The sequence below is a fragment of the Canis lupus genome, chromosome 25, assembly GCF_003254725.2.
Source record: "Canis lupus dingo isolate Sandy chromosome 25, ASM325472v2, whole genome shotgun sequence".
Lineage (NCBI taxonomy): Eukaryota > Metazoa > Chordata > Mammalia > Carnivora > Canidae > Canis > Canis lupus.
The window spans coordinates 11,615,414-11,633,511 of record NC_064267.1 but is presented as its reverse complement, the minus strand read 5'-3'; the positions used below and the strand labels follow the sequence as shown (position 1 = coordinate 11,633,511).

General features: G+C 42.5%; 1 protein-coding gene across 8 annotated transcripts in view; it reads right to left on the bottom strand.

The window, feature by feature from the left end:
• Positions 1–18,098, bottom strand: part of FLT3 (fms related receptor tyrosine kinase 3) — a 120,199-nt gene that overhangs the window by 13,171 nt on the left and 88,930 nt on the right. For all 8 annotated transcript variants that reach the window (XM_025462618.3, XM_025462617.3, XM_025462621.3 and 5 more), the window contains 10 exons: positions 13,961–14,064; positions 13,142–13,250; positions 12,685–12,863; positions 11,735–11,841; positions 11,516–11,648; positions 11,322–11,426; positions 7,421–7,531; positions 6,405–6,558; positions 4,445–4,527; positions 3,338–3,465 (listed from right to left, as the gene is read on the bottom strand). In XM_025462618.3, coding sequence (XP_025318403.1) covers positions 3,338–3,465; positions 4,445–4,527; positions 6,405–6,558; positions 7,421–7,531; positions 11,322–11,426; positions 11,516–11,648; positions 11,735–11,841; positions 12,685–12,863; positions 13,142–13,250; positions 13,961–14,064 — 1,213 coding nt within the window. The remainder of the gene's footprint in view (positions 1–3,337; positions 3,466–4,444; positions 4,528–6,404; positions 6,559–7,420; positions 7,532–11,321; positions 11,427–11,515; positions 11,649–11,734; positions 11,842–12,684; positions 12,864–13,141; positions 13,251–13,960; positions 14,065–18,098) is intronic.

Here is an 18,098-nt window from a genome sequence, read left to right as displayed (position 1 = left end):
TATTGCTATAAATAGCACAATACCAGGACCCAGGGTTGAGCTCCCAAAGGGATTTTCAGAGGCTGTCTTCCAGCACTCTTACTGCGGGGTGGAGAAAATAATCTCTTTTTTGATGGGAGAATAGCTTTGGCAATGAAAATACTATCAAAAAAATGTATATATTTCGAAAAAGTGAAAAATAATTTAGGAAGATGGACTAAAATAGAATTAGGAGCCCCTGGGTAGACAGATGACATGACATTAATCTGAATGGTAAGAGAATTAACTCTAAGAAGGAAGATATTCAAAGGCACAGAGCACTAGTAGCAAAGGTCCAAAGAGCTCTCTTCAATCTTGGAAAAACTAAAAGCAAAAACCCAACAGACTAAAATCCATCTAGCTCTCCTTCCTCCTTCTCCAGTTCTCTGAGAGTGATGTCCACTACCTGTAGACCATTTATTCTTCACCCACTTTACTACCAGGCCTGCACCCAGCTTTCCTCCTCCCGGATGTCTGCCCAGCTGCTTGGGTTAAGCCCTGCAGTGAACCACACTGCACCGATCCAGTTGAGATATGATTTGACCTCCTGGCGGCACCTGGTACTGCTGGGCTAGTTCCTCTTCCTTCAGGTCCCTCCTTCTTTGAATTCAGCACGTCGCCGGCCCGTTTTCTTCCAACTGCCTGGTGGAAGCTGCTTCCCGCTGCGGCTCCAGGCCGGCCTGCTCTCATTCCCCAGGGCTGCGCCCTCTCATTCCACCCCTGAGCCATTGTATCCAAATAGAGAGATGCAACTGCCATCACCAAACCTCTATTTCCAACCCAGACATCTCTCTTGAGCTTCAGCCTGGAATATCCAAGTAACTGCTGGACCAGGCCCTACTCTGTCTGTTGCCCAAGGAGCCACATGCCATACATTTCACTGTGACCTTTCTCAACAGACTTCCTCCTGATTTCATGTTCCCTGATCTATCCCCTGTTCTGGGCTGGTTTTCCTTTTTCCCAGAAATCTCCTCTAACCCAAGCACAAGCTCCTTCCGCAAGCCTTTTCTGCACCCTCTGCTGCCCCGCACTGCTGTCCCCAGTTCTGATATGCCCATGTCTCCCCTGGGTTCCCAGAATTACTGGAACACAAGTATTTCCCATATTACAGTGTCATCTTTGACTTGCATGTCTGCTGTCTCTTTGTCCCCTATCAGTGATAAGCTCTGACTCTATCTCAGCACCTAGCAGAGCGCTCGGCACTAGTTAGTGCCTGGGTAACGCTGGATGGACTCACAGAACCTACGGTGGAAGCGAGGAGCTACCAGAGAAGTAGGGAGAAAAGAGAAACAGGAGACAGTGATGTCATGATGTAGAGAAGAGGGTGTAAAGGGAAAACAAGGTGTAAAGGGTCTCAGAAACTGGGTATTCCTCAAAAAAAAAATCTTATTACAATAAGCGCAGACGGGGGGGGGAGGGGAAAGCAGCGCCCCTTGACTTCTGGTTGTGAGTCATTTGTGTATTTATTTTAAAGACAGGCAGCAAACCAGGCCAGATGATGAAGGTCAAGGCCCTCCAAGGTCTATAAAGACACACGAGGGCAGCCCAGGTGGCTCAGCGGTTTAGCGCCACCTTCAGCCCAGGGCGTGATCCTGGAGAACCAGGATCGAGTCCCACGGCGAGCTCCCTGCATGGAGCCTGCTTCTCCCTCTACCTGTGTCTGTGTCTCTGCCTCTGTGTGTGTGCGTGTGTGTCTCTCATGAATAAATAAATAAAATCTTAAAAAAAAAAAAAAGACACAAGAGCACTACCATAGCCGAGCAGGTGAACTATACATAAGCCAACCATAGATACTTAGGAGGAATCTGACAGCAGACAGGGAAGATGAAGAGAATGTGCCTCTGAGAAGAGGGGTGGGAAAATATCATGAGACAGAAATTTGTTTTTTAACTACTGAGCAAAGAGGCCCACATTTGGAAAAAGAAACGCAAAGAAGGTAACATGCACTTTCAAGATCCACAAGGGGGAAAAACGACCCTTGAGATTCTAACTGGAGTTGTGTTAAATACACAGATTAACTTGGACAGAATTGGCTTTCCTAATAATCCCTGAATCTCTCCTATGTGAACATGGTAAAGCGCATTTATTCAGGCCTCTCTTTTGCCATTGAGTAACATTTCGTGCGGATCTAGCATATTTCTTGTGTTTATCTCAAGATGCTTCACAGCTTTGGTTGCTATTGTGACTATCATTTTTTTTCTATTCTTCAAAGCTATTGATTTATTTCATGCCAATCTTTTTTTTTTTTTTAAAGATCTTATTTATTTATTCACGAGAGCACACACACACAGAGAGAGGCAGAGACACAGGCAGAGGGAGAAGCAGGCTCCATGCAGGGAGCCCGACGTGGGACTTGATCCCGGGCCTCCAGGATCACACCCTGGGCCGAAGGCAGGCACCAAATCGCTGAGCCACCCAGGGATCCCCATGTCAATCTTTTTCAAACTGAGACATACCTGACCTATGACAGTATATTAAAGAAATTAATTTTTTTAAAGAAAAAAATACAAGTGAAATTATTCTCTCCAAATTCAGGGAGAACGAGCAGAGAGGAGGCAAAGGGAGGGACATGAAGGAAAGAGGGGGGAAAGAGAAGCAACGATTCAAACGGAAAAATGGAGGGAAGAGTTTGGGAAGTACACAGAAGGTAACAGAACGTTAAGACAGTGAGGATGGAAAGCAGCCCGAGGAATGCCTTACATCTGCTCACAGGCAGCAGACCCTTGAAATGTCTGAGAACAGGGCTGAAAGGCCATTATAGGAAGAATGCAAAACTGAGGTAGAAGCCATAGTCCGAAGAGGGTTCCACGGCCCTCACATCATGGCCCCATGGATCTGGGCTTGGCAGTGGACGGCCAGCAGGTACACAAGGATCCTGCTAGCTCAGCGCACAACCCCACAGAAGAGGCAATGGCCTCTCTTGCAGGAGGCTGGTGGCTGGCCTGGAGTGCAGAGCACAGTGTGTTTGAGCCTCTGTTTATCCAGGGTCACAGCCTGAACAATCCGAACTGACTGGCTAAGGAATGGCTGACACTGTCCCCTAGTTCTAACTTCCTGTCAGGGGACTTTGGACCACCTGGGAGGGCTGTGATAACCAGTATCTAATAAGAGATCTCAGGCCTTCACACCATAATTCATCCAGAGCTGGTGTGATGAACATTCTAGGTCGCTCCAACAGTGAAAGGGGGGTGGCCAGAGGGAAGGGAGAGGAGGGGCGATGGACTTTAAGGGATACCAGTTAAAATAAGAAAAAAGGAAAGCACATCTCATTTCCAAAATTATCTTGTCGCTGTTAGTTTCTCCTTCAAAAGGGGCTTACCGACTTAAATTCCAGAAATTCCATTCCTTTGGCAACTTGATATGCGAAGCAAAGAAGGTCTTCAAATGTCAGCACATTTAGGTCCTCCTCTTCCTCCAGCCTTTTTTGGTTTTCATATTCTATTTCATCTGTAAAACAAAACTGGCCTTCATGTTTGCCCAAAGTCTAAGAAGCTGCCCTATTACATCTGCATGGGGAGGTTATTAAAGTCACAGTGGAGCTCCCATTGCATTTTCCCAGTAGCACTGGGGCTAACCCATTCATGCTAAACTTGTGGGGCCTATGAAGGGTCAGCTAGAGATTCCTCTTGGTTAGAACGATAAACTCTTCAGTTGCTTTGGTGACAGACGACCTCCTGATCAGTCAGGAGTTTTCAGATGCTCTTCATTTGTTCGAGGTAGCTTTGAAACGTTGGAAAGAATTAACACTAAGCTACCACATTTCATGAGCTGTATTAGGCACTTTCTGTTCTTCCATTTAATCCTTCTAATGCTACATGACGAGAGTACCATTAGGCCCATTTTACAGATGACAAAATTGTGACGCAGATGGTTACATAAATTGTCCAAAGTCTTCCAGCCAGAAAGTGAAGAAACCCAAGGTTAACCCAACTCCTGTCTGATCCCAGAACTCCTCATTTTCCCACTTATCAGTAATTGGTGGCTCTAATTAATTTATGATTTTAGAAAGAACCACGTGGGACTCCTGGGTGGCTCAGTGGTTGAGCGTCAGCTTTTGGCTCAAGGCATGATCCTAGGGTCCAGGATGGAATCCCACATCAGGCTCCCTGCATGGAGCCTGCTTCTCCCTCTGCCTGTGTCTCTGCCTCTCTCTCTCTCATAAATAAATAAATAAATAAATAACCACCTGACCAAATAAAATAGTCCTCAGTGTTCATTAGTTGCACCCTGACATCAAATGCACAGTATCTAAAGTGTTGGCTTTTCACTACCTTTAAGGCAAGTATGCATTAATAAACCTCATTTGCATTAGCAAAAAAAAAAAAGAAAAACATTCTTTGCATTTACACAGTTTTAAAAAAACAGCTAACAGAATTCCTCTATCTGTTTCTATTTTAAGGTGCTACTCATTAGGATAAAATATTACCTTCAGATTGAAATGAATTCCCATTGAGCCCTGAGATGTGATCCAAGTCCTGTTGTATCTGAACTTCTCTTGAACCAGGCATACTATTAAAAAAATTATTTTGTTATTTATGTTCGTCTTCTAAGTAGACATTTTATTTAAAAAAATACAATTCATCAAAGAAATGAATTCCAGTTATAAATGGGCTTTTAAATTAAAAGCAAGGCATCTACTGGTCCAATTTTGTGTGTGTGTGTGGACATTAAAGACATGTGGCATTGAGTTTGCCAAGTCTAATGAGAAGAGAAGTGATCCCCATTATCTGTACAGGGTCCCACACTTCAAACAGGACCTCAATCAGTCCTTGCCACAACTTGACAAGCTATAAAACACTTGGTGAGATAAATGTGATTCACTGAAATCACGAAGCTAACAAAAAGTATAATGAGGACTCACACTTCTTGTTTCTAAAAGCCTACTTTCCCTACAAAAGGGCCTGTAATACAGATCTTCTCTAAAGACCTGTGTTTTACCATCGTTCTTTTCTCAAGTTGGTCTTTGTAAATAAAGCGCATTTCCTTTCCCGGTGAAACTAATAAATAGTAACAACGAAACTCTCTTTTATGGTGTATGACATAAAATTCTTCACTGAGGAATTCTGTGTGCATTATATACAGACAATTATTCCATTTATTCCAGCATACAAATTCAGCCCAATTTATAATTTCCATATCTTTGGAAAATGGCTTTATGCTTGCAGACCACAAATATTCCTAAATTGCTTCAGTGTATATAATACCCTGGTGACTAGAAGAAATCAAAGGCCCTGTTGACCAGCATTGGTTGTTACTAACTAACCACGGAGTGCTGCTCACACTACCTGACTCATTAAGAGCCTCTATCCTAGAATACAGTTGACATTGCAGAATTTTCTGTTTTAGAATATGAATAGAGAAACGAGCATGAAAGACAGGATGGTTGAGACACGTATGAATCGGGAAAAGGCAACCACATAGGAACGGCCATGGGGATCTCCAAGGGGCCTCCCAGCTTTCAGATGTTAGGTCTCTATCTTAGACCTTAGAAGGCCAAAGCACTGAAACCTACACGCTAGAAAAAACAAGGCTGGAATCTCAAATGCACCCTCCAAAAGTCCCTCAGTAAAGACAAAAGTCTCTAAAAACCTGCCTTTAGGATAAAGAATAAGGGGGAGCCTTTCATATGTGTGGAGGGAGATAGAAACACACTATAGATTGAGGAATTAATTATTCTATCAAGAATGCCTGTGAATTCACTTCGAGAAAGGTGTCATACATTGTTCAAGTAATTAGCAAGAAATTTCCATGGATGAGGAGGATGACAAGCATCCCGCCAAACTGCTGCAGCCCTCATTTATACATGCTAAAACAAAATATCCCAACAGGACCAAGAATCACTCAGGCTCCCTACGGATACAGAATATACAACCCAGAGCAGAGAGACAAATGTCACCACTACTTAATTTTATCTCCATCACATTCTGTCAATTGAGCCATTTTAATTTTTGAAAATCCAATTTATGAGGTCAGAGCTCTTTTGCACCAAACTCCCAAGACCTGAACTATTCTCTATGAACATGTCAAGGACTTTGGAAAAAGTGTTCATTCTTTCTACCAGTTCCTATGGGTTATCCAGGAGAGCTGAAAGACTCAAAGACACACTCTTCCCAAAACCGAGTATGCGTCCAGAGTGTGATTCAGGCACAGGTGGATGGAGACAGCTACAGCCCCTGTGCCATAGGAAAGTGAAAATCTCATTGTTCCAAATCAGCAGAGAAACCAACAGGAGCAAAGATAATTGACCTTTCTAGATCCTAGAGCTCAGAGACCATACAATGCTGGATTATGGCCTTCAGAGACAGGCCAGCGCAGGGTGTTTAACCATCATACTGGGTCTGTGTTCTATAATGTTTAATTGTGAAACCTTGCCCCAATTCTCTTACCTGGAATTTGGATGTGATTGGAAAGTGGGGTAAAAACTGAAATTGTGTTCCTTGAAAATTTCCGTCCATGTCCTGTGAAACTTTTCTCTTTTATTTCTTAAATAGTTGAGAAGATCACCATAGCAACAATATTCAAAAATCAAGTAAATTGGTCCTGAAACAGAGTTTTCATTATAGGTATACAAATTCCAAATAATTTTTTCAGATGTCTGTGTGACAGACAGCATAATCTATGAGAGCCTACTTCTCTCCTGATTTTGGGAGAGTACAACTTTTTCTGAGTACAACTCAATTTCAGCTTTTGGCTCTGAGTCCTTTGGAAAGCAGTGTCTTCTGCCTTCCATGTGGGCCCTTGTGGTACCTGCTGCCTCAGCAATAATCACTGGCCACTTGGATTCTCCAGTTTGCAACTGGGAATAATATGCCAGCTGCATTGTGCGCACTTGGCAAATATATGCCAATCTGTTGCTTGAGGGAGGTAGGAGATATAGGTCATGAGTATCTTCTTAGTTCCATTTGTTCTTGTTCTCTACTTTTTTGTCCCAGTGACCCTCCTCCAGCACACCTTTCCCATGTTTCTGGGCAGAAGTGAATCAGAGCACATGCTCCATTGAATACTGGGAAAATGGAGTTTGACATCTCGCCTTCGCTGTGCCTTATTTGAAGCAGCCCAAACCACGCAGCCACCAAACTCTACGGCCATTCTCCCCACTGCATTTGGGCCAATTTGACAGCTGGGGGAGAAGCGTCATCTGGACAGGTAGATGAGATACCACAAAGTGTACCTGCGGTACTGTTGTCGTTTAGTAGGTTAGAGTTATGTGGCACATCCCAATACAGAGATGACACTCTGATGACTATACTGACCCACCTGATTGCAGAGCGCTGGATGTCTACCTCTGCTCAGGTTTGAGGGCCTGTTCTATCACTGAGGAGAGGAAAAACTGAGAACAAATGTCCTCTTTGTCTTCAGATAAAATATTTTTGATGAGATGTTTTTAATACGAATTGATTACCTGACAGCGTGCATGCCCCCAGTAGATTCACGATATTCTCGTGGTTTCCCAGGTGAGTCATCATTTTGAGTTCAGACATGAGAGCCTCTCTTTCAGAACTGTCTGCCTTTTCTGTCAGTGAAAGAGCATAAAAAATATAGAACTAAAGCAAAATAGATATTTTAGATATTTTAATAAAACTTTCTTCAGTGCAGAGGAGATTTGCATGAAAATTTAAAAATGCATAAAATAATACATGAATTTTGAATAATAATATCTTGAATTTAAGACATAATTTTCAAGATCACAGTATAAAAGTTGAGTCCAATAATGTGCCTTTCTACTGAACATTCCCCTATGTATCAAAATAAGAATCTTTATAGTTGACCCTCAGAAAACAAACTAACACATGATTTTCCTCCACAATGGAAGTTAATAAATATACTGACGGGAGAAACATAACTTTTTTTTGACTCTTGGATTTGTTGGGCACAGAGAGACAAGATAAGAGTGTCAGCAAGATTGGTTCCAGCTTGTGGTCCTCAGGTCTAAAACCTTAAATTTGTCCATGGAGCCAATGGTGAGAAGGTCAAAGAGACCAATTCCCATTAACCAAGTTCTCAAGAGATTCATTAATTGATCATGAGAAACATAACTGCCAAATAGTCTAGAATGTATCTGTTGGCCAATGCATTCTCTCCCTGAAGATAAGTTCAGATAGCTTGGCAAATTGTATTCACAATCTTGCTTAGAAGCATAGCATGAGGGTATTTTTTTTTTAAGATTCATTTATTAATTCATGAGAGACACAGAGAGAGAGAGAGAGAGAGAAAGACAGGCAGGGGGAGAAGCAGGCTCCTCACAAGGAACCCGATGCAGGACCTGATCCCAGATCCTGGGATCACACTCTGAGCCGAAGGCAGATGCTCAACCACTGAGCCACCCAGGCATCCCAGCATGAGGGTAGTTATTGATAAACTCAAAGGTCTCATGTCACTGAGGTTGAGGTGCCCAAGTGATTCAAGAGTCCCTGCCCAGGAGGGTGCTATAACCCTAGAGGTAAGGGCAGGGTCTTTGGGTTTCCCTCTCCAGGCACCAGGCACCTACTCCTCTTTTAATGTATTTATTTCTTATAGACACAATAACTTTTCTTTACATTCAGTGAAGATTTGATTGAATATTTCCAAATACCATTATTTTGTCTTGGAAGACATCCTCGCCTTTATGCTAGCTTTTCCAGATCACTGATGCCATTGAATTTGATTTAGTGAGGGTATCCTTGGGGGTATCTTTACTCCAACATTTTGGCATGGGAGTGAGATTCTTCATGTGAGCGCTATGACTCACTAGTATGAGTCATGTCTTCTGCTGTTTCATGTTTTATAGGGATCCATGCTTTTCAAATGTCCATGTCTTGTTCCTCACAACCAAAATATTATATTTTATGGTGTGCTTAACTTTTCCAAAGCACTTTCATCACCTGACTTTCAGATACCTTTTATTCATTCTTACCCATTAATTCACTCATTCATTCACTGAACAAATATTTATTGAATGCCTACAGTATGTGAGGCAATGTGCCAAGCAATGGGGGAATGAATTATAGACAAGACACATCCCCTGTCTTCCTGGAATTTAGAGTCTCCTGGAAAAGGAAAACAAGGAAATAAACAATTACAACATAGTGTAATACACACAAAGTGGCAAATGAATGTTGGGATGCTGTGAGGTCACACAAGAGGGACACTTAACCTAGCGGTGGAAAGGTGTGGAAGGGGACACCAAAATACCTGTGCTGAGACCTGAGGAAAAATAAGAGTTAAACAGTGGGAAGGGAGAGAGAATATTCCATACTGAAGTAATAGATTGGGCAAAGATCAAAATACAAGAAAACACAAGACCGATACAACCCTTGCTCTCATGAGGCTTACAGGCTAATGTGGAAGATGAGACACTAATGGAATAATTAAGAAAATAGGTCATTACAACTGTAATGAACTGCATAGGAAAGAAGACTATGGAGAGATAACGGAGCATACAGCAAGGAAGTTGATGTCCTTTGTGGTGTGAGAGAAGGCTTCCCTGAGGAAGTGATATTTCTGCTGAGATCTAAAGGAGGAGTGAGAGAGAACCATATGAAAGGGGAAGGGTGAGCAGAGGGATCGTCCTGTACAAAGGCCCAGGGGTGGGATGCAGCCCTGTGCTCTGGAGGAACTGAAAGAAGATCAGTGTTCTGCTATGCTGAGTGTGGGGTAGGGAGGTGGGCAGCCAGATAGCATAGAACTGTGCAGACTACTTCGGGAGTTATCAAAAGCATCTGGAAATTAAGTAGTAAAATGATCTGCTTTGCATTTCATAACTGTCACTTGGGCTTTAATATCAAGAATCCAAAAAGAGGGACGCCTGGGTGGCTCACTGGTTGAGCATCTGCCTCTGTCTCAGGTTGTGATCTAGGAGTCCCAGGATCTAGTTTCATATCAGGCTCTCCACAGGGAGCCTGCTTCTCCCTCTGCCTGTGTCTCTGACTCTCTCTGTGTCTCTCATGAATAAATACATAAAATCTTAAAAAAAAAAATCTAAAAGGAGGTAAGGGTTCCTATAGGGTGCCTAAAGGGTCCCTGCCTGGAAGGTTACTGCAGCTGTTCAGGAGAGATAGATTCGGACTAGGGTGGTGTAATAGAGAGAAGGAGAGGATGGATTCAAGGAACACCAAGCAGGAAACCTGATAGGGATGGCTTGTAGGGTGCTAGAATGAAGATGGTTTCAAGGATGAGTCCTAGGTCCTGGTCTGCCCAACTCTGGGGAATGTAGCTAGTCACTGGTACTCATAACCAATCACAGAGAGGGAGCCTTGATGGAGGGCCAGGGTTGGAGGAGTTCAGTCTGAAGTAGAGAAACTTTTGAGACACCCAAGCATTTGGACAAAACTGGAGGCTCAAAAGGGAGATGCAATTGTGAGAACCTTTTGTACATGGGATGAAGTCATGGGTGTCATTGACATAGCCTGTGGCGAGCGTGTGGAGTGAAAGGGAGGGTGGTTGAGGAGCAAGCCTTCAGGAACCCCACATAAAAAGCTGGGCCCAGGAGCCCACAAAGGACCATGAAGCAGGCAGAGAGGGAGGAGAAAAAAAACAAAGAAATATGATGACAAGGAAACCAGAGGGAGAGAGTGTTTAAAGGAGAGAACAGCTAGTTGTGCCAATTTATGCTGAAAATTCAAGTAACATATAGGCTGAAAGATGCTCATTAGATTTAGTTTGTTGGAGGTCGCTGATCACCTCAGCAAAAGCCAACTGGGGTGCTCTTGCTGAGTGAGTGGTGCTCAGGGGAGGGACGACAGTGGAGAGCAGGTGGGAGGGCATGAAGCCACGAGTGGGAAGTGAGAATACAGAGGGCTTCAATTTGTTTTTCTACCCAGAGTCTGTATCAAAATGTGAGAAACAACATCTGCCTGGAGTAACAGTACTCCCTTATATTGAAGCCGAAAGTACTCAACAAAGCCTGAAGAAGAATAGGTGGAGTTTGGCATTCATGACTTGTATTTTATATTCACAACTTTGGGCAGCCCTGGTGGCCCAGTGGTTTAGCGCCCGCTTTCAGCCCAAGGCTGATACTGGAGACCCGGGATCGGGTCCCGCGTCCTGCATCGGGCTCCCTCCCTGGAGCCTGCTTCTCCCTCTGCCTGTGTTTCTGCTTCTCTGTGTGTGTGTGTGTCTCTTATGAATAAATAAATAAAATCTTAAAAAAATAAAAAATATATTCACGACTTGGTTGACCCTAACCCCACCTCAGGCCTCTTTCCGCCTTGAAACATGGCAAGCAATAAGCATAAGAATGATGGAAACAAATAGACGAAGAGGAGGCGGGAGACCATGCCTCCCATTTTGTGCATCTTTGTGGACACCATCCCACTTTACTGTACCTTTCAGCATTTTGACTGCCACCTGGATGGAGACTCCTGTTTTACTAATTCCATAAGCTGTTGCATTCATCACTTTTCCAAAAGCACCTGATCCTAGTACCTTCCCTGCAAGATAAATGGTGAGTGAGTGTACCTTAGAGATTTCCCAACAGAAAGGAAATACTCTAGAAACATTGGGACCATTCGAGTCTTACCAAATTCTAAATTTTCTCTGGGAAACTCCCATTTGAGATCATATTCATATTCTCTGAAATCAATGTAGAAGTACTCATTATCCAAAGAGCCCGTCACCTGTACCATCTGCAGCTGGCTTTCATACCTAAATTGCTTCAGAAGTGAAATAATGGGTCCATTAGCAACAGGCAGTCCCTCAGAAATGGGAAATGGGGATGAATTTTTACTTTTGCTTTTACCTTTTTGTACTTGTGACAAATAAGCATGGTTAGAATTGCAATGAAGGGAAGACAGAGCCCAACTGTTGCATAGAACGAGACGTTGTCTTGGATGAAAGGGAAGGGCCCTGCAAGGGAAGAGTGTCATCGAGCAATGAATCTGTGTTCCTGGTTGATGGAGTAGAATCTCAGTATAATCTCCCACCTCCTATTTGAGAAATCATCCTTTGCAGTCCTTACAAGCACCTACTCATCTCCCCATGGAAAATCAGGCAATTTTCATATAAAAGACAAGTTCCCTTCCTAAGAATATTTTGAATGATTTTGACCCCATTTTAAAAAAGAAAATCACTGGCTAGGGTTATACCAATTACATCTAGTTAAACCCACAGGATATATAAATTTAAAAAAAAAGTTCGCGCTCTCCCATTGAAGGTATCGTATGAATGGGAAGTTAGTTTTGGGGATGCAGTGATTCCAAACACCAAACTTGGTGGGCAGGTTTCAGACTTGTTTAAGTTGGGAGGGATCTAAAAAACAAACCAGAAAAAATAATAATAATAAAATAAATTTAAAAAAATAAAAAACAAACCAGAAATTATAGAACCGCAGGCTTAAAGGCACAGAAGGAGATTAACCTAAAGAGAAAATGGTAGAGACCCGAAATTACTAAATCAGTTTCTCTTGCATTGGATCTTTTGGTAAATCCTTCCTATTCTGGGGGTTTATGGTTCTACTTCCATCACTGTAACTCGTGAGTCATACTAATGGAAGTAGAAGTCACTCTGGTCTTGAATTACAAAATGGCATATGTTCAGTGGGGATTCTTGCTTGACTCAAAAAGCCTTCTTGGCTCACACACTGAACCTCTATGCACTTGTAAAATTCCCCAAATAAAAACCAACGACAGGAATGGCCTTCTAGTGGGGAATTCCTGAAGGTGGCACATTACAATAGCAACTGCTGTATACCTGGTGAGTTTAAAAGGATTGTTTCACAAGATGTGCCAAGGGAATTGTATGCACAGCACTTCACCAGGAATCCTTTTACAGCTTCACTCATGTTAAGAGTACTGCTCGATGTCCACTGTCCAAATACTTTTCTGTTAGCCTTTTTATTCCAAATTCCTTCTGTGATTTCCTCCGTGCAGCTGAAAGGAAATGGCAGACAGAGAAGTTAGGCCAGTGGGTGGGGCTGTCATCAGATTAGAAGTGAGGGTTTGTCTAGGGAGCTCTAGAAGAGATTTCCCTGTTATAAGTTAGCAGAAGCAATCTGTGACCCTTTAGAATTATGGCTGACTCAGAAGGTAAACACTCTAAATACTTCATCATTTCTTCTTCAACTGTATTCATGAGAAAGAGTCAATATGTCAGAGAGAGTGTGAGTTTTATGTTCTTCCGACACAAGAGACACCAATATCCTCCTTACTTGGGAGACTTGTCTGAACATTTCTTCCAGGTCCAAGATGGTAATGGGTATCCATCAGAGGAGCAAGAAGCCTGACTTGCTGATGTGTTGGCTTGCACCTGAGGTTTCCCTGTAGAGAATGACACGTAAAATAAGTTCATGTGGTATGGTACTTTCCAGAAATGGCTTCAGGGTTTGCATCATCTAGCCTTCCCATCTACTCCAAACAGTTGTGCCTCTGTGAGGGTATCTCATATGCAGGATGACTCAAGACCTCTGGTTATTCCCTTTTTGCCCCTTGTATGGAGTTTTCTGGACAGGCAGCCCTACCACCAATTTGCAAAACACCATTTTCCCACTACCAGTCCCCTCCTGTAGAGAGCTGAGGTGTGCAACTCTATCTCCAAGAATCAAAATGATTCTCAGCTTCAGGAGAACATGGACAAAAAGTCCAAAAAAATGTACTTTCATCTTTTTATAGGCCAAATAAACAAAAAGTACTAAGACAAATGGCAGGTAATATGACTTTCTGCTGATCCTTAACATGACCTTTCAAAGTACCAAAGTCAATGAGACACTACGCCAAAGCATGTTCAGAGAGGACATGGAAGAAGTATCTTAGCTTTAAAGGATGAACACATAAAGAGACACATAGATATCTATATAGATCTATATATAAACAAAGCTGGTAGATGTCAAGTAAAATTTCAACATACTTCAGCATATAAAAATAGCTTAGAGTATCCCTTCTAAGCCATTACTTAGCTCTTTCTGGTCATGGTTAATAGATAATTAAGGAATTATAAGATTAACACGAAATTTCTTGATAATTTAACTTACTTCTTATGTTCAGTGTGAACATTTTTGTGAATTCGGCATCATCATTTTCTGCATGGAATATATATTCTCCTGGCTGGTGTTTATGGTTGCAAAACTTAGATATGCTGTTTGAAAAAGAATGAAAGATATGCTTAGCCAGATTCTTATAGGAGATGCTGAAATGGATGTCAGCATGCATGAGGGTCTTCCTTGAGAGTCTGACTCCCTGAAGTCCAGCGGACAAAGCGTTGTCTATATGGTAGGCCCTTGCTAATCTAAGTGTGGTGTAGTCCACAATCAGGTAACATCAGCATTGGTATTATCCAGGAGGTGGTTTGAAATACAAAATTTCAGCACCTGCTCCAAACCTACTGATTGAGAGTCTGCATTTTAAGATGATCTCCGTGTGATTCATATGCACGTTAAAGGTTGAGAAGCACTCAATTGGGCAGGTGTTCCTAAGAAAGACAAGGAAGTTCTTGTCCCCACTCTTCTATATATTCTGGACTAGTCTGACTTCCCAGAAATATGGAAGAACCTCCATAGGTATAGGAGCCCATAACCCCTCTGCTTCCTAAAAGGATGGCTCTCTGGCATTGGTCCAAGGCAGGACCTCTAACCAACCCTTGACTTTCATAGCAATTAACAGTGATGAGGGATCAAATCCACTGTGTTTCTACAGAAATCTTCAGGTGGTTTCAACAGGTTCTAGTATCTACTTGGCGTGCTCATTAACTATTCAATACATTTTGATAACGGGTAACTTGATATTGGGGATTAGCCACCATGCCTACCTGGTATATAGGATGCTGAATGTTACGGTGGGATGTTAGATAGCGTAGAGGAGATAAGGGATCAAAGAGCTGTTGAATAGGCTTTTATACATTGAAGAAATAGGGAAAAAAATCCCTTATGACAGAATAAGAAAATCTCAGGCTTGTTCAGAAGATATTTAATCAGGCTACCTCCATGCAGCCTACTAACAGAAAAAATTTAAAAAATAAAAAAATCATATATTGACAGGGTAAAAGTGTAAATAGGAGAACACAGGGCATGGAAACTATACTTAAACTAGGAGCTATGTAGAATGCAAAGATCTATAAAATTTGGATCCTGTCCTCAAAAATATCATAATCAAGGTGGGTGGACAAAACCTCCATAGGCTGAATTAAACAAAAGGCCCATAGAAGATTAAAGAAGGCAGAGGCCAATATAGATGAGAAAAGTTCAGAGGTCTGCACAGCAGCGGCACTTGAGCCAGATCTTTGCAGATGAGTTGGTTTTAAGGAGAGGGCAAAAGAATGGCATCCAAGGGGGAGGCAACAGCATTCCTGAAGACATGAGACAGCAACCAGCCCAGCCACAGGGAAGGGGTGGGGAAGCCCAAGTTGAGGTTGGGTGATCAGGGACTATGAAAAACAAGCCTCATTATTTGAACCTCATGGAGAAATCAGGAACAATCTACAGATTCCTGAGCAGGAAAGGAGCTCCATGAACAGTAGTGTAGTTTAGACTGATGGCAAGAGGAAAAGTGTGCTGGAGAGAAGTCTGGAGGCAGTTGCAATAACACAGTAATTCATTCATTCATTCACTCACTCACTCACTCATTCATTCTACTATCAATGGTAGAATCTACTTATTGGAAGAATCGGGGATGCAACGGTGAGGTACAAGAGGTAAGTTTCTGTTCTCACCGAATTTTCACTTTGGTGGTGAAGGTAGATGAGCATTTCCAGTATAGTGTGGGAAGTCCAACGAGAGCAGAAGTAAAAGTTCAGATTTGAGAATTCAGAGCACACAAAAACAAGTGTTGTCTAAGGTAAGGGAAAAGGGGAAAGGAGAGGAGAGAGGAAACCCAAGAGGCACCAGGAAAAAAGAAATAGTAGGTGCTGCGCTCGACATGGAAGTTGAAGGAGAAAACAGAATCCCTGTCGATCCCTGAGATTCAACACACACTCCTAGCAACTACCTGACAGAGCAGCTTCCAAGCTCCTGTTTATCTGACACCAGCCCTCTGTGCCCTTCGCTCCAAAGCTAAAGGGGAATTCTGACTTTGTATAGAGATGAGGGAACTTATTTCTCTGGCCTATCAAATTGAGCATTAAAAAAAAAAAGATTTTATTTATTTGGAAGAGAGAGCACAAGTTGGGGGTGGGGAGGGGCAGAGGAAGAGGGAGAAGCATGTTCCTGCCTGACTGGGGCCTCCATCCCAGGACCCTGGGATCATGACCCCAGCCAAAGGCAGATGCTTAACGGACTGAGCTTCCCAGGCGCCCCTCAAAGTGAGCATTTAACAAGTTTTTTGTTTGCCCTGGGTTTTTTGTTGGTGGTGATTTGTTTGTTTGCTTTGTTAACAAGAAGGCTGAAGTGGAAAGTGGAATTTCTTATCCTGACCTACTTCCGGACAAGGAAGTGGCTGGTGAAGTGGAAGTGATGGAAAGATGGGGGAAGGCCCAATTATAACACCAGGGAGAAAAGTAAATGTAGCTACTTTAGGAAGGCAGAGTTGAAGTGGCCCAAATAGGGAAAGATACGTGCTTCTAAAAGGGAAAACATTAATTCCCACTGGACAATAGTCAAAGACCCTATAAAGGAAGAAGAAAGGAGATTAAAAAAAAGGCGGGCCAGGCACCCCACCAAAAGCACCAATGAACTGGATAGAAAAAGAAATTACCAATAAGTGATTATCATGCAAACCGAAGCAAAATATTTTGTAGACTTCTTCCCTCCTAAATCTTTTGTTCTGTCATAATAAAGTATGATCTGCCCTGCGATAGATGTGAGAGCATCTGAAATGTTCTCACTCTTCCAGGTAGGAAATTGGTCACAATAAGCAGCCTGAACACAAAACCAAATATCCAGGTCATTTTAAACTGCCTGTCCCCGCCTCCCACCCCTTCTAGGACAGTTAACCCTAGCAATAGCAACAACCGTGTCCCTGAACCTCCTCTGGGAATTCCAAGGGGACTAACCAACTAGGTGACCTGGAGATTCAAAGCTTCCTCTTTCCTCTAGAGTTTTTCTCAAAATGGCCAGCCAGCATGAGACGGGAGATCAGGAAATTGGAGTTTACAGTGAAATCATATCTTGATGACTAGATGTATTCTCATTAAAACCATGAAAAGGATTTTCTCCTCTGTACAATCAAAACGCAGGGCATTTTTACTTTCCGTTTAGTGCCTAGAGGGGAGGGGCTGAGGGAGGGCAGGCTCTTTCCAGGGGCTCAGGGAACAATTTTGCTATAAAGTGAAGAATGCTTTATTCAGAGAGCAAGGGATTATCAAAGTGAAATCAGCATGCAGAGAATAATAAAGCATGTATTGGGGAAGCTCAGAGCTTCTGAAAGTGGAGAGCAAGGAGCTGACAGGTGGCTTTACACAGCTCAGAAAGCCACCCATCAGGAAGCCAGAGATTCTATCTGCCTCAGACTGTAGTTTCGGCAGGGCTGAAGTTGAATCAGATCTGTTCAAACTTCTGCCTCGAGTCAGATAAAGACAGTCAGGAGGTGGGAGGAAGGTGTTAATCATTTCATATTACTCTATACAACACCATGCTCGTTTTTATTTTATTTCAAGGGAGTCAGCAAGCCTGGGGCAATATAACCATTAAAAACTGAATAGCAAAAAAAAAAAAAAAAAAAAAAAAAAAAAAAAAAAAAAACTGAATAGCAAAGCATGGCACATCTCATAAGGAGGCATACTTTATTTCTAAATGACCAAAGAAAACGCTTGCATTTTTGTTTTCTTACACACTGGGTTTGGGACTTTACACTTTTGAAATGAGTTGGTGTCCAGAGCCAGTACAGTGATATGCATAAAAATACAGGCTCTGAAGTCAACTGTTTTTGCTGGAATTCCCAACTCTGTCATTGGCCAGTGGTGTGGCCTTGGGCAAATCATTTAACTTCTCTGTACCTCCTTGTCTATAAAATTAAGACAGTATATAGTATTGACCTCCTATGGTTGTGGAAGGGAGGTCTTTAATTTTTTTAAAAGATTTTATTTATCTATTCATGAGAGACACAGAGAAGCAGACTCCCTGTAGGGAGCCTGATGTGGGAATCGATCCCAGGACCCTGGGATCACACCCTGAGCCAAAGGCAGATGCTCAACCGCTGAGCCACCCAGGTGACCCTATGTTAAATTTTTATTAAGTAGTT